The sequence below is a fragment of the Salvelinus sp. IW2-2015 genome, linkage group LG15 (genome assembly GCF_002910315.2).
Source record: "Salvelinus sp. IW2-2015 linkage group LG15, ASM291031v2, whole genome shotgun sequence".
Taxonomy (NCBI): domain Eukaryota; kingdom Metazoa; phylum Chordata; class Actinopteri; order Salmoniformes; family Salmonidae; genus Salvelinus; species Salvelinus sp. IW2-2015.
Genome location: NC_036855.1, coordinates 9159283 through 9174332, shown reverse-complemented (window position 1 = coordinate 9174332; position 15050 = coordinate 9159283). Strand labels below are relative to the sequence as shown.

General features: G+C 42.8%; 1 protein-coding gene across 2 annotated transcripts; it reads right to left on the bottom strand.

Moving 5' to 3' along the window:
• Positions 1–2065: 2065 nt before the first annotated feature.
• LOC111974640 (uncharacterized) lies at positions 2066–5605 on the bottom strand. Of its 2 annotated transcripts, XM_024002523.2 has the most exons (6): positions 5344–5605; positions 4533–4679; positions 3688–3753; positions 3008–3217; positions 2699–2845; positions 2066–2376 (listed from the first exon to the last, which is right to left on the bottom strand). In XM_024002523.2, the coding sequence occupies exons 1-6, from the start codon at positions 5458–5460 to the stop codon at positions 2224–2226; spliced, it is 840 nt and encodes a 279-aa protein (XP_023858291.1). In that variant the 5' UTR covers positions 5461–5605; the 3' UTR covers positions 2066–2223. The 2 variants fall into 2 exon arrangements, with proteins under 2 accessions (XP_023858291.1, XP_023858292.1); XM_024002524.2 differs by lacking the exon at positions 3688–3753 and having other exon boundaries at positions 5344–5551.
• Positions 5606–15050: the final 9445 nt, after the last annotated feature.

Sequence of the window (15050 nt, the reverse complement as noted above, 5' to 3'; positions counted from 1 at the left end):
GTTATTTCATAATTATGTTTCTAAGGCTGAGCCTGCATACTTACTAGTCACTTCTGTATGGTGGAATGGTAGGGTCAAGTGTCTTTTACAATCTCTGATTGCTTTCTAACCTCCTCTCAGAATGATAATAACTGATCATAGAACAGTGATCCTGGTGAGCAAATATTGTCATAGAACTTCTATTTTCAGACCTATTAAAAAGAAGAGGGCAATTCTCTATCTGAATTCATTAGTTTAATGGATTTACAAAAGGTTAGGTAGAATTGAAAAATATTTATGTACATAGTTACACATTGTAAGGGATACTGTTTGATATTGACCATGAGGTGGAGGGAATGATCAGATATACAACATTTAGATATACTAGATACCACTCAGGAGAGGAAACCTGACTCAACATAAATCAGGGGAAACTAGACGGGAAGGTTGCCAGATGAAAGCGACTCTCCTGGGTAAAAAGTACGACCCTACCACACACAGGAAGCGGCGCAGTTCTTAATCCAGGCATTTGTCATCTCCCGTCTTGACTACTTCAACTCGCTGTTGGCTGGGCTTCCCACTTGTGCCATCAAACCCTTGCAATTTACCTAGAGCGCTGCAGCCCGCCTGGTTTTCAACATTCCCAAGTTCTCCCATGTCGCCCCGCTCCTCCGTACACTCCACTGGCTTCCAGTCGAATCTCGCATACACTACAAGACCATGGTGCTTGCCTAYGGAGCAGCAAGAGGACCCTTCCYWTCTTCAGGCTATGTTCAAACCCTACACCCCAACCCGAGCACTCCGTTCTGCCAACCTCTGGTCTCTTGGCCCTCCCACCTCTACGAACGGGCAGCTACCGCTCAGCCCAGTTGAAGCTCTTCCTTGTCCTGGCACCCCAATGGTGGAAGCAGCTTCCCCCTGAAGCTAGGACAGCAGAGTCCCTGCCCATCTTCCGATATCAGCTGAAACCCTACCTCTTCAAAGAGTATCTTAAATAATCCCCCTCTTCACCTCAATCCCCCCCCCTTTCTAGCTCTGACTTTGATGATAACTACTTTATTGAGTAAAAGTCTACTTACAATGCCTGTGATATGTGGCTGTCCCACCTAGATATCTTAAATTTAATGCAGTAACTGTAAATCGCTCTGGATAAGAGCGTCTGCTAATTGATTAAAATGTCAAATGTAAATGCAGTTTCCTCTTGGTATCAATCTAGGATCAGCTTCCCCTCCCCCAATCCTAACTTGAACCATAAGTGGGGAAAATGCTAAACTGACCCAAGGTCAGCGTCTAGGGGCAACGTCACCTTACTCCGAAAGCTACTAGAGCATTCCCCGTTGGTAGGAAACACTGGAACATGAACATTCCCCATTGGAGTTGAGAGGCCGCAGCTTTTGGCATATTCAACTTTGACTGAAAACCACCAATGTCTTTACATGAGCAAATCTTTCCACATTCTAAAACGGCAAGAATCAATCATTTCCCCTCACTTTTATTCCATGATGTAATTTCAACATCAGTTACATCTATTTAGTCATATGGGTGCAGCTACAACACCTCCACGCTTCCCATCAAGAGTTCCTAAAAMGTTATTTCATAATTATGTTTCTAAGGCTGAGCCTGCATACTTACTAGTCACTTCTGTATGGTGGAATGGTAGGGTCAAGTGTCTTTTACAATCTTTGATTGCTTTCTAACCTCATATCAGAATGATAATAACTGATTATAGAACAGTGATCCTGGTAAGCAAATGTTGTCATAGAACTTCAATTTGCAGACCTATTAAAAAGAAGAGGGCAATTCTCTATCTGAATTCATTAGTTTAATGGATTTACAAAAGGTTAGGTAGAATTGAAAAATATTTATGTTCATAGTTACACATTTACACTTTTACAAATGTACAGTACAGTATATTTAGACATTTAGATTTCCAAAGTCTCTTTCCACCTCCGTCAGCAATGACCATCACCATATCCTTCATGGTGAAGTATGAAAATCATAAGACTGAACAACATAGGATGGAAATAGTTTAACAATAAATAATCACTCATTCAAAGTCACTCCAGGTTCCCAGAGAATCTGCCTCTGCTTTCTGTGCAACAGCTGTGGTTTGATTAACCATGCTCACGTGATCAGCTTCACTTAAGCGGGCTAACAGTCTTGTGGGACACAGGAGAGGGCTCAATGTAACTTCTGCCTGTTATGTTGTGACTGTTGTGTTCAGTGTCTGTGTGAATGGACTTCTTACATATTTTGTTGTTTAGAGCTGAGGTAACCTAAGATGGAGTTTCCTGTCCAGAGGCTGGCTCCCACCAGGCCAAACCAGACCTGGGCAGGGGCCCAGGCAGAGGTGCTCAGCTGAGAGTGGACCAGGAACACCAGCAGCACCAAGCTGCCCTGAAAAACCAAGAGAAAACACTGCAGTCACCTTTCACATAAATCATTCAGTGACATCAATGGCAGACTTGCATGATAATTACAGTTAAGCATGCAGGTCTCAAGTCAGAATAGGGAGGAGCCTGGCCTGTAGGCCTTCATCGTGTGAAACTGCCACCTAGTCACAGCCTTGCCTGACATTAACTTTTTGTGTGGGTGGGGAGGGGTGTGTATGATGGGGTGTTATTCTCAATTGATTCTATATATTTATATGGAAGCATCAGAACTCTCTATTGTCAAAAAAAAAGACAAAAAAATAAGAGATTTCTGAAATATCACATACCACTGCTCGGCTTATGAACACTGACGGCTTTTCTTTGTTGGGTTGGAAATTCTGTGTTGTAAAAGAGACAAAACTGTCACCAACCATCATGGCGCCAAAGGCTCTACTGAGGTGAAGATGGAAGATGTCCTTAGAACCTGCAATGGGCTGAAAGAGTGAAGCTAATGTTTATTCCAGAAACATTCTTCACCTCTTGTAACAGCACATTCTCAAACTGGAACCTGGAAGCTACTGACTTTTCTTAGTCATCCCGCATCTCCGCAATGTGAAATCTAGCTTCATAGTATTTTTATGGTACTAAGAGCCTACCTGGAATCCTAGGAGCCAATCGGGGAAGGCCAGCCAGAGGAGGCCAAAGACAAAGGTGGCAAAAAAGTCCATCTGAAGGAAGAACTTCTGAGAGTCACTGAAGATCATGCGCAAGTCCACTCTGCTCTGCAGCTGGCTATGGTCCAAAAAGAAGAGGACAACACTGCTCACTATGAAGAAAGAGCACACGGCCATGTCCACTGTAGACCGCTAGAGGGAGAAAAAATGACTGTCAGTGAAAACAATCGCATTCCAACAATTCAATATCTAATCATTAAATCATTAAAACATTTGAGGAAAAAAAATGTATGCACTTAAAACCTGACATACACATATAACCTAACCCAGGCTTTCTTATTAAACTATGGGTCGGGAGCCAAAGTGGGCCCTGGGCATGGTGGGTTGCGAGTTACGAGAATACATCTATAATACACACAATTTCTTCTTAAATTGGGTCGTTGGAGGACGATTTGGGTCATGGTATGGTCAATTTCTCATTTTGTACTCGAGCTCAAAAAGTTGAAGAACCCCTGGCTTAACCTATTCATAGTTATATGGCGCTGCTGAGAATAATAATATATTACCAACTTGAAATAACATTTGCAGTAGCAAGTAGCCTATGAWAAAAGTATTTCTAAGCTTTCAATACTGTATCAACCAAATAATAGTGGGTGACTTACTTCGTTAGTATATACTCTCTGAGAATTAATTCCGTAGCAGCTATCCAGTAGAAGTGCCAGAAATGCCTGTAAATAGACAATTACTCAATAAATCAATCAATCTACTGAGGACAATCACCCTGTTTTTTGTCGACCAATCGCTTTTGAGGATTTGAGTGTTACTTGCATATTTATACAAGTCATGACTTTATTGTAACCCAATGATCGAACCAGAAGATGASCTCTTTGAACGAAATAATACCTGCTAAACTTGCTGCAATTAGTTTTTTCTTAGCAGAGTGATAACATAAAATGTTGTATCAATCAATCCGTCCTTCGGATGGGACGTTAAACGGGAGACCTGACTCTCTGTGGTCACTAAAGACCTCATGGCACTTATCGTAATTGTAGGGGTGTTAACCCCGGTGTCCTGGCAAATTTACAGTCTGTCCCTCATACCATCATGGCCACCTAATTTGTATTTATTATGGATCCCCATTACCTGCTGCCAAGGCAGCAGCTACTCTTCCTGTGGTCCAGCAAAATTAAGGCAGTTCTACAATTTTAAAATCATTAAAATAAATTCACAACAGATTTCGCAACATATTAAGGGTGTGCCCTCAGGCACCTACTCTACTACCACATATCTACAACACAATATCGTGTTTTTGTATGCATGTGTCCGTGCCTATGTTTGTGTTGCTAATCATTCCCAGCTTCCAATTGGCTCATTCATCCCCCTCCTCTCCCCTGTAACTATTCCACAGGTTGTTGCTGTAAATGAGAATGTGTTCTCAGTGAACTTACCTGGTCAAAAACAAACAATCAATCAATGAATGAATTCAGGAGAGATTTGGAGTACTCACAATCAGCCTGGATGTTGAATGTGCAGACAGTGAAACTGGATTGCTGTTGCATTTAATGAGTAGGAACTTTATGTTGCTTGCAAGCCATACACACACTAGTGACCTTGTTAGCTCAAACTGTTCACTGTCAACCGGGTGACTCTCCTCCTAAGAAATAGAAAATAAATGCACAGATTAAAGTCACAATCCTGAATTCAAGCAAACAAATGGCAGCCCTGCCACTTGGTTTGCTATTAAGATGAAGAAATGGAAACAATGTCAAATTCATAGATGATGGATGCCAGAAGGACTTACATTATAGCTTTTTTWAAATATTTTTTTGAAGCTACTGTATACATTGTTGGTTTACAAGGTTTACAAAGACTCACATATGCCGCGTTCATATGCTAGTCGGGAACTAGGACTCTTGGACATGTTCGACTTGCTAACTGGTTGTTGTTATACGTGCCGCGTTCAAACATACTGTAATTGCAAGTAGAAAATGTCAGTTTCCTAGTTCCGATTAGCACATGAACGCAGCAATAGATCTAAATCAACCGTGTGAGGTTAGTGATGTTATAAGAGAAAAGCTTCTTCAAGAATCAATAGACAAGAAACAGTGGGCCATAATTTGAAATGATCATGAACAAAAGGGAAAATAACACTTTCAAAATGTATATGTCAAAAGACAAAAACTAGGCCTATTGATTTCTAACTCATGCAGTAACATCTTACATTTTCATTTGATCTTCCTCCTAACCCCTACCTAATATTATTTCATTTTAGCATTATAAATTCAGCTTGTGTCGAAAGTAATGTAAACATAGCCTACCTGTTGACTGAAAATGTTCTTCGAAATGATCCGATATGCTGTACACAGAACAAGACCTAAAGCAATTTCTGCCGAAATAATTTGACTAAACATTTTACTTTTTCTTTTCGGATACATCTTCACATGGGACGTGAGCGACTGACAATTTTCCGGACTTCTGGAAACACTGTAGATAGCTACTACAGATATATGTAATAGCCATTGAAGGCTATGTTACAACAGCCTTACACAAGATACTTACGAAACTCACGGGTGGGAGCTATGTCGATGGCGGGCGATGAGGGATTCGCTCTACAGGGGACAATCCTCCTGTTTCTGGTCGACCAATCGCTTTTGAGGACTCGAGTGTAGGCTACTTGCATAATTATATAAATCATGACTTTAGTGTAACCCAATGAACGAACAAGAAGATGAACTCTTTGAACGAAATAATGCCTGCTAAACTTGCTGCATTTAAAAAAATCTTAGCAGAGTGATAAGATAATATTTTGTATATATTTCAAACATGTTAGTTATTGATCAATAATTCCAGAACAATTAGGGTAACCCCCCCAACCAAAACAAATCTGGTCTATTTCACTTTAATGACCAGCAATTATTTATCCACCAGTAACACCACTAAAGTAAAATGCAGTGTCACAATTAAAACTTMATATACTCTTCTTAGTCACTTGGTTAATAATTAGAATGGGGTGTGTGATTATACATACATATTGCACAGGTATACTAGGGCTAGGACTATAATTTAGAATGTTTACCTCTGTCCTGTATAACATTACAGTGATACACAGGGTAAAATACTGGACAATACTCTTAAATCCACTGCACACTGATTATCACATGCTTTGCCATTTGTGTTTTGTGACCTAACATGATTACAATTGCCCATAGAATGAGCTAAAGTCATTAATTGAGGAACTCTGTGAGGGGAAAGAGGAAATGTGGCCTACTAACATAAGCAGAATGTGTGTATGGAGTTGGCTTCTGAGTTCCTTCCGAGTTGGCTTCTGAGTGTAATCATTTCTGTTTTTGTTATGACACATTTTATATTTGTGACAAAGTTCTAGGAGTGGGAGGTCTGGAGTAAAGACTGGAAAAGATCGATGAACCAAAATGTTGAAACAAGCAAATATGGAAATAGTGGTCATCTGTGCATACAGTACCTCTTCCCAATCTATTGCCTTTATTGAATTTTTTTATTTTTATATTGATACTGCACTGTTTGAGAGGATAGCCCACAAGTAATTATGTCATTGTACCGTATACACCCTGCTGTATCCTGTGCATATGACAACTAAAAATGGGATTTGATATATATGTTCAACGCAACAGCAGGCTGCGCTGTTCTTAGATCTTATTGGCTCTGTTGCTAGACCTTGAATCCATCCATAGAGATGGACAGCGGGCGCCACGCACTTGCAACAAAGCCTTTTTCAGCATTCACGCATAGAAAAAAAGGTTCTATATAGAACCCAAAAGGTTTCTATCGTGTGCTTCATATCTGGCACCCCTAAAGGTTCTATATAGACTATTTCTTGAAATCAGTTTTATTTTGAGTTTTATATAGAACCTTTAGGGGTGTCATATATGAAGCACATTATTGCTTTCTTGAGGAAAGGATTAATTGGGGTTTGTATAGAACCATTAGAGGTGCCATATATGAAGCAATCGATAGAGTCCTTTTAAAACCTTTTTCTGTAAGAGTGTAGGTAGGAGGTGTGCCCTCTTTCCAGCTCTATGACCGTTAGTAGTTCAGGTCTCAGGTGATAGAAATGAGCAAACGAGCCCAGGTTATAAATGGGAGAGGACAACAGTCTGCCCTCTGTTGAAAAAAACAAACAATGAACACACAATACATAATAATATTTGTGACAAATAAAATTTGATTTGATAGAATACTTTGATTGAGCTGAACAGACTCACTCAGAGAGCAAGTGATGATGATGATGACGGCTACATGAATCTGCCAGGTGGCCCAAAAACTCCACAGGATACAGTTACTCTCTACAATTATTGATAGGCATCCTCCTTCAATGGGCACACCAAGCATTCATGTTGCTTCTCAAGGGGATAATCCACATTTTTATTTATTAGTTTAGTTTATTAAAGGCCTAATGCAGTCAAAATGTGATTTTCCTGTATTTTATATATATTTCCACACTATGAAGTTGAAATAATACTGTAAAATTGTGAAAATTTGCTGTAAGTGCTGTTTGAAAAGAGCGCCTGAAATGTCATCCCATTTTGGTGGGATGGAGTGACATCAGTTAATAGACCAATAAAAAGAGTTCCAAACCTCTATGCTAATAACAGACATATTTCAGTTTTCCCCTCCCTACTTCGACCACTCCCAGACAGTCCTAGCAAAATTCTTGCTTGAGAAAATACTCTTTGTTAAGAAGCAATTTTTTCTTTCTTTTTGACAATTTTAATTGAAAACAATCACAGTAAGGTACTTAATTGTTACCCAGATGTTATTTGATATTGAGATAAAAGCGCCTGCATTGGAATTTTTCAAAGGCAGTACCTGTGTACTTCTAACTATGCATGTTTGTCAACAAATCAACAAATCCTGTGTCATCAAGGGGAGACAAAGCAGGTACAGTTACAAGACCTTCCAGCTAAACAACCTACATACTGTAGGTTACATCCCACTGTGACATTACACAAAATTGTCTTTACTGAAACATATATACAGTGGGGTCCGGGAATTATTGGATCCCTTGATAAAGATGAGAAAAAAGACTGTAATAAATACATACAGTATAGCTCAGTATTTGTATTATCGCCAGCACAGCCCAGTGCGGGTTATTCCATCTCCCCGCACTGGTTGGGCTACGGGGAGCATTCAACCAGGTAAGGTTGGGCAGGCTCGGTGCTCAAGGGAGCCAGTACGCCTTCACGGTCCGGTATATCCGGTGCCACCTCCTCGCTCCAGTCCAGTACCACCAGTGCCAACACCACGCACCAGGCTTCCTGTGCGTCTCCAGAACTCTGTTCCTCCACGCACGCTCCCTGTGGTGTGTGTCTCCAGCCCGGTACCACCAGTTCCGGCACCACGCACCAATCCTATTGTGCGTATCCAGAGCCCTGTACGCACTGTTGTTTTCCCCCGCACTAGCCTTGAGGTGCGTGGCTACAGCCCGGTACCACCAGTTCCGGCACCACGCACCAGACSTATAGTGCGCTTTGAGAATCCAGTGTGCCCTGTTCCTGCTCCCCGCACTAGCCTAGTGGTGCGTGTCTCCAGTCCGGTACCAACAGTTCGGGCACCACGCACCAGGCCTACTGTGCTCCTCAGCAGGTCAGAGTCTTCTGTCTGCCCAGCGCCGTCTGAGCTGCCCGTCTGCCCAGCGCCGTCTGAGCTGCCCGTCTGCCCAGCGCCATCTGAGCTGCCCGTCTGCCCAGCGCCGTCTGAGCTGCCCGTCTGCCCAGCGCCACCTGAGCTGCACCGTCTGCCCAGCGCCATTTGAGCTGCCGTCTGCCCAGCGCCATCTGAGCTGCCCGCCTGCCCAGCACCATCTGAGCTGCCTGCCTGCCCAGCGCCATCTGAGCCGTCCGTCTGCCAGCGCCATCTGAGCCGCCCGTCTGTCCGAGCCGTCAGAGCCGCCCGTCTGTCCCGAGCCATTAGAGCCGCCCGTCTGTCCCGAGCCGCTAGAGCCGCCAGTCTGTCCCGAGCCGCTAGAGCCGTCCACCAGTCAGGAGCTGCCAGAGCGCCCGCCAGTCAGGAGTGCCGGAGCCGCCGCCAGTCAGTAGCTGCCGGAGCCGCCCGCAGTCAGGAGCTGCCGGAGCCGCCCGCCAGTCAGGAGCTGCCGGAGCCGCCCGCCAGTCAGGAGCTGCCGGAGCCGCCGCCAGTCAGGAGCTGCCGGAGCCGCCTGCCAGTCAGGAGCGGCCAGAGTTGCCCGCCAGTCATGAGCTGCCCACCAGTCATGAGCTGCCCTCCAGTCTGAGCTGCCCTCCAGTCATGAGCTGCCCTCCAGTCATGAGCTGCCCTCCAGTCCAGGAGCTGCCCTCCAGTCCGGACTGCCCTCCAGTCCGGAGCTGCGCTTCAGTCCGGAGCTGCCCTTCAGTCCTGAGCTGCCCTTCAGTCCTGAGCTACCTCTCTGTCATAAGCTACCTCTCTGTCATGAGCTGTCCCTCAGTCCGGAGGAGTTTCCTCAGTCTAGTGGAGACCTTTGTGAAGGTTCCTAGGCCAAGGTCGGCGGCGAGGGTCGCCACTCAAAGGACGCTAAGGACGGGGACAAAGACAATGGTGGAGTGGGATCCTCGTCCAGTGCCGGAGCCGCCACCGCGGGACAGATGCCCACCCAGACCCTCCCCTAGAGTTTTAGGTGGTGCGTTCGGAGTCCGCACCTCAGGAGGGGGGTACTGTCACGTTCKGACCATAGTTCTTGTGTGTTTTACTTGTTTTACTTGTTTTAGTGTTGGTCAGGACGTGAGCTGGTTGGGCATTCTATGTTGTGTGTCTAGTTTGTCTGTTTCTATGTTTGGCCTAATATGGTTCTCAATCAGAGGCAGGTGTTTTGTGTTGTCTCTGATTGGGAATCATATTTAGGTGGCTTGTTTTGTGTTGGGGTTTGTGGGTGGTTGTCTTCTGTCTTTGTGTTCTGCACCAGATAGGACTGTCTCGGTTTTCACATTTGTTATTTTGTATTTTGTATAGTGTTCACGTTATCGTCTTTTTGTTTATTAAACATGTTGAACACTAGCCGCGCTGCATTTTGGTACTCTCCTTCACCAACGGAAGAAAACCGTTACACACCGCAGGTTTGGATGGCCAAAGACCTCTATTTTCATGTCATTTGACCATAGCACCGGTTCCAATCCAAGTGCCAATGCCGTTTTACAAACTCCAGGTGGTGTTATTGTGCTTCCACTGGTCCTGGGGCCCTTGTTATTAAGGTCAACGGCATCGTGAAGTTTACCAACTACCAGGACATTTTATCATGTACCAGGCCATGTATCATGGCGCCTGAGAAGATGGCGGACGTTTTACGTGCTCCTAACCAACTATGTTTTTTTGTTAGTTTTTTTGCATTGTTTGTAACTTATTTTTTTACTTATTCTGTACATAATGTAGCCTTTACTGTCTCTTATGACCAAAAGAACATCTGGACATCAGAACAGCGATTACTCACCACAAACTGGCGGAAGCATTTCTTTCCTTTAACGAGTCCGACGAGCCAGACTATGTATATTTGTAAACAACAACTAGTGCACTAAGGAAGTCTCGAGGTTTTGCTCGCCTGAGGTAGAGTATCTCATGATAAGCTGTAGACCACACTATCTACTGTCGTGTCTGTGACTACACTATCTACTGTCGTGTCTGTGACTATCATTAAATGTGAAGACTGTTATTTTATAAAATCAACTCTCTATGTGTAATTATTATTACGTGATTAAACTAATCATGTAAACTTTAATTAACTAGGAAGTTGGGGCACCACGGGAAAATGTTTATAGAGTCTCTATTTCTGGAAACGCCTGTTCAGATATTTTCCTATCTTATCAAAACAGTTGCTTATTAATGAATTGCACCTCATAGGTTCTCATTACTGAACGTCGCAAACCCTTGGATATCTGCACAAACCCTAGCATAAATTATGAATCAGCAATATACAAATTGGTTTCATTATTTATTTACTAACTATCTAATCAAGTCACAGAAATACATGAAAATACACAATTAGTTCATACATGTGGTAATACATGATAAAAAGAAAAAGTCCCTAGTGGACGAAACCGATATGACGTCTTGGTAGACAAAGAGCGGGAAACTCATAGCTGATAATTACACTCATAGAAATTGCTAATACTTTACATGAACGACCGCTCATTGTGGTCGACGGTCCATCTGCTGGAGAGAGTCGACAGACAAGTCTCTGGTTACGTTCCCCAGGAGTCACAGTCTGTCGTAGTTGTTATAATGAATACTTCAGAGTACCATTCGGAACTGTTCTTAGATCGGGTGTGTTTACCAGACTAAAGTATTTAAACAGATGCAGTTTGCTCAAGAGCAGGAAACTCATAACTGATAACTACACTCATAGAAATTGCTAATACTTGACATGAACGACCGCTCATTTGAAAATAAATTGCAATTGACATATTTACGAGTGTATGTCTTGTTGTCTCTCTCGGTGGTCGACGGTCCATCTGCTGGAGAGAGTCGACAGAAAAGTCTCTGGTTGCGTTCCCCAGGAATCACAGTCTGTCATAGTTGTTATAATGGATACTTCAGAGTACCATTTGGAACTGTTCTTAGATCGGGGGAGATTACCAGACTAAAGTATTTAAACAGCTGCAGTCTGCATAATTGTTCTTTAGTTTGTAGATTTCTTTGCCATTTCAACGTGGGAATGATCTCCACATTCTCTGGTCTTGTCCTTTGGTAAAGTTGTAGTGCCAACCATTTCAACATGTAGCTACCGCTTCATATTTTCTGGTCTTATAAATTCAACCATTTGCAACCTTAGCTTACACCGCGGTTTGCATGGTCTAATGTAAATTGCATTACGGTGGCTTTTATACTTGGGTAGCAAAGGGGCCATCTCATCAAATTTGTGCCCAACTGGGCGTGGACCTCTGACTGTGCATAAGTTATCATAAAACAACCAATTCTCATTTAGAAGACTAAATCACATTGTTATCTTTTCAAAAGTATTCTTATTCCTCCATCTTATACAACATTCAGAAGTAAACCTGACAGCTGGGAAATGTACACTTTAAGAGATAGAGTTATGTGTGTTTCCTGTCCTTCATGAGATCACCAAATGAAACACACTCAACATGACTGTCCCTTAAGTGTCCACGGACCATTCCCACATTCTCAAAAATATAAATATTTTTTAATTCGTCAATTTTGGGGATTAGGAGTTTTGGGAAGAAGAATGTCTTTGTTCTCCATAGGCTCTCTCCCTCTATACTCAATGGCAGCAATGAGAGAGAGTTTCTATCAGGAATTTATGACCATTGTAAAACCTGATGTGGGAGAGCATGAGAGGGGGGGGAGCCACGATATACACCCCAAAAGGGCCACATTGTGACACTACCTAGAGAGTTTTCATCTTTATTTATCGCAGCTGTCTACATACCACCACAGACCGATGCTGGCACTAAGACCGCACTCAATGAGCTGTATTCCGCCATGAGCAAACAGGAAAATGCTCATCCAGAGGTGGCGCTCCTAGTGGCCGGGGACTTTAATGCAGGGAAACTTAAATCCSTTTCACCAAATTTCTATCAGCGTGTTAAATGTGCAACCAGAGGGGAAAGAAAACTCTAGACCACCTTTACTCCACACACAGAGATGCGTACAAAGCTATCCCTTGCACTCCATTTGACAAATCTGACCATAACTCTATCCTCCCGATTCCTGCTTACAAGAAAAAATTCAAGCAGGAAGCACCAGTGACTAGGTCAATAAAAAACATAGTCAGATGAAGCTTCAGGATTGTTTTGCTAGCACAGACTGGAATACGCTCCAGGATTCTTCCAATGGCATTGAGTACACATCAGTCATTGGCTTCATCAATAAGTGCATCAATGACATCATCCCCACAGTGACCCTCATTTTTTTATTTTACCTTTATTTAACTAGGCAAGTCAGCTTAGGAACAGTGGGTTAACTGCCTTGTTCAGGGGTAGAACAACATATTTTTTTACCTTGTCAGCTCAGGGATTCAATCTTGCGACCTTCCGGTTAGTAGTCCAACGCTCTAACCACTAGGCTACCTGCCGCCCATGTGGACAGTTGAWGTTGGAAGTTTACATACACCTTAGCCAAATCCATTTAAACTCAGTTTTTCACAATTCCTGACATTTAATCCGAGTAAAAATTCCCTGTCTTAGGTCAGTTAAGATCACAACTTTATTTTAAGAATGTGAAATGTCAGAATAATAGACAGAATGATTTATTTCAGCTTTTATGTCTTTCGTCACATTCCCAGTGGGTCAGAAGTGTACATACACTCAATTAGTATTTGGTAGCATTGCCTTTAAATTGTTTAACTTGGGTCAAACGTTTCAGGTAGCCTTCCACAAGCTTCCCACAATAAGTTGGGTGAATTTTGACCCATTCTTCCTGACATAGCTGGTGTAACTGAGTCAGGTTTGTAGGCCTCCTTGCTCGCACAAGCTTTTTCAGTTCTGCCCACACATTTTCTATAGGATTGAGGTCAGGGCTTTGTGATGGCCACTCCAATACCTTGACTTTGTTGTCCTTAATCCATTTTGCCACAACTTTGGAAGTATGCTTGGGGTCCTTGTCCATTTGGAAGACCCATTTGCGAACAAAATGTTTAACTTCCTGACTGATGTCTTGAGATGTTGCTTCAATATATCCAAATCATTTTCCTYCCTCATGGTGCCATCTTTTCCCCACCATACTGATGGAAACGAGCGTAAAGAGGCAGCAATGTCAGAAGCAGCTTGTATTTTTAAGTGGAAAGGGTACAGAATACCAAACGACCAGGAAATAAAACAGGGTTTGTAATGAAATGGCAAACCAACATGGTATTTTGTGGGTAGCTGGGTAAACTATTTCCCCAACACCGTCTAGATGTACAGTGGCAAGAAAAGGTATGTGAACCCTTTGGAAATAACTGGATTTCTGCATAAATTGGTCATCAAATTTGATCTGATCTTCATCTAGGACACAACAATAGACAAACACAGTCTGCTTAAACTAATAACACACAAACAATTATACTTTTTCATGTCTTTATTGAACATACCGTGTAAACATTCACAGTGCAGGGTGGAAAAAGTATGTGAACCCTTGGATTTAATATCTGGTTGACCCTCCTCTGGCAGCAATAACCTCAGCCAAACATTTTCTGTAGTTGTGGATCAGACCTGCACAACGTACAGGAGGAATTTTGGACCATTCCTCTTTACAGAACTGTTTCAGTTCAGCAATATTCTTGGGATGTCTGGTGTGAACTGCTCTCTTGAGGTCATGCCACAGCATCTCAATCGGGTTGAGGTCAGGACTCTGACTGGGCCACTCCAGAAGGCGTATTTTCTTCTGTTGAAGCCATTCTGTTGTTGATTTACTTCTGTGTTTTGGGTCGTTGTCCTTTTGCATCACCCAACTTCTGTTGAGCTTCAATTGGCGGCAGATAGCCTAACATTCTCCTGCAAAATGTCTTGATAAACTTCAGAATTCATTTTTCCGTCGATGATAGCAAGCTKTCCAGGCCCTGAGGCAGCAAAGCAGCCCCAAACTGATGCTCCCTCCACAGAATAGTGTTGTGTGTTCCTTCCAAACAAATCAACTGTAGTTTCATCTGTCCACAGAATATTTTGCCAGTAGCGCTGTGGAACATCCAGGTGCACTTTTGCAAACTTCAGACGTGCAGCAATGTTTTTCTTGGACAGCAGTGGCTTCTTCTGTGGTGTCCTCCCATGAATACCATTATTGTTTAGTGTTTAATGTATCGTAGACTCGTCAACAGAGATGTTAGCATGTTCCAGAGATTTCTGTAAGTCTTTAGTTGACTCTCTAGGATTCTTCTTAACCTCATTGAGCATTCTGCGTTGTGCTCATGCAGTCAACTTTGCAGGACGGCCACTCCTAGGGAGAGTAGCAACAGTGCTGAACTTTCTACATTTATAGACAATTTGTCTTACTGTGGACTAATGAACATCAAGGCTTTTAGAGATACTTTTGTAACCCTTTCCAGCTTTATGCAAGTCAACCATTC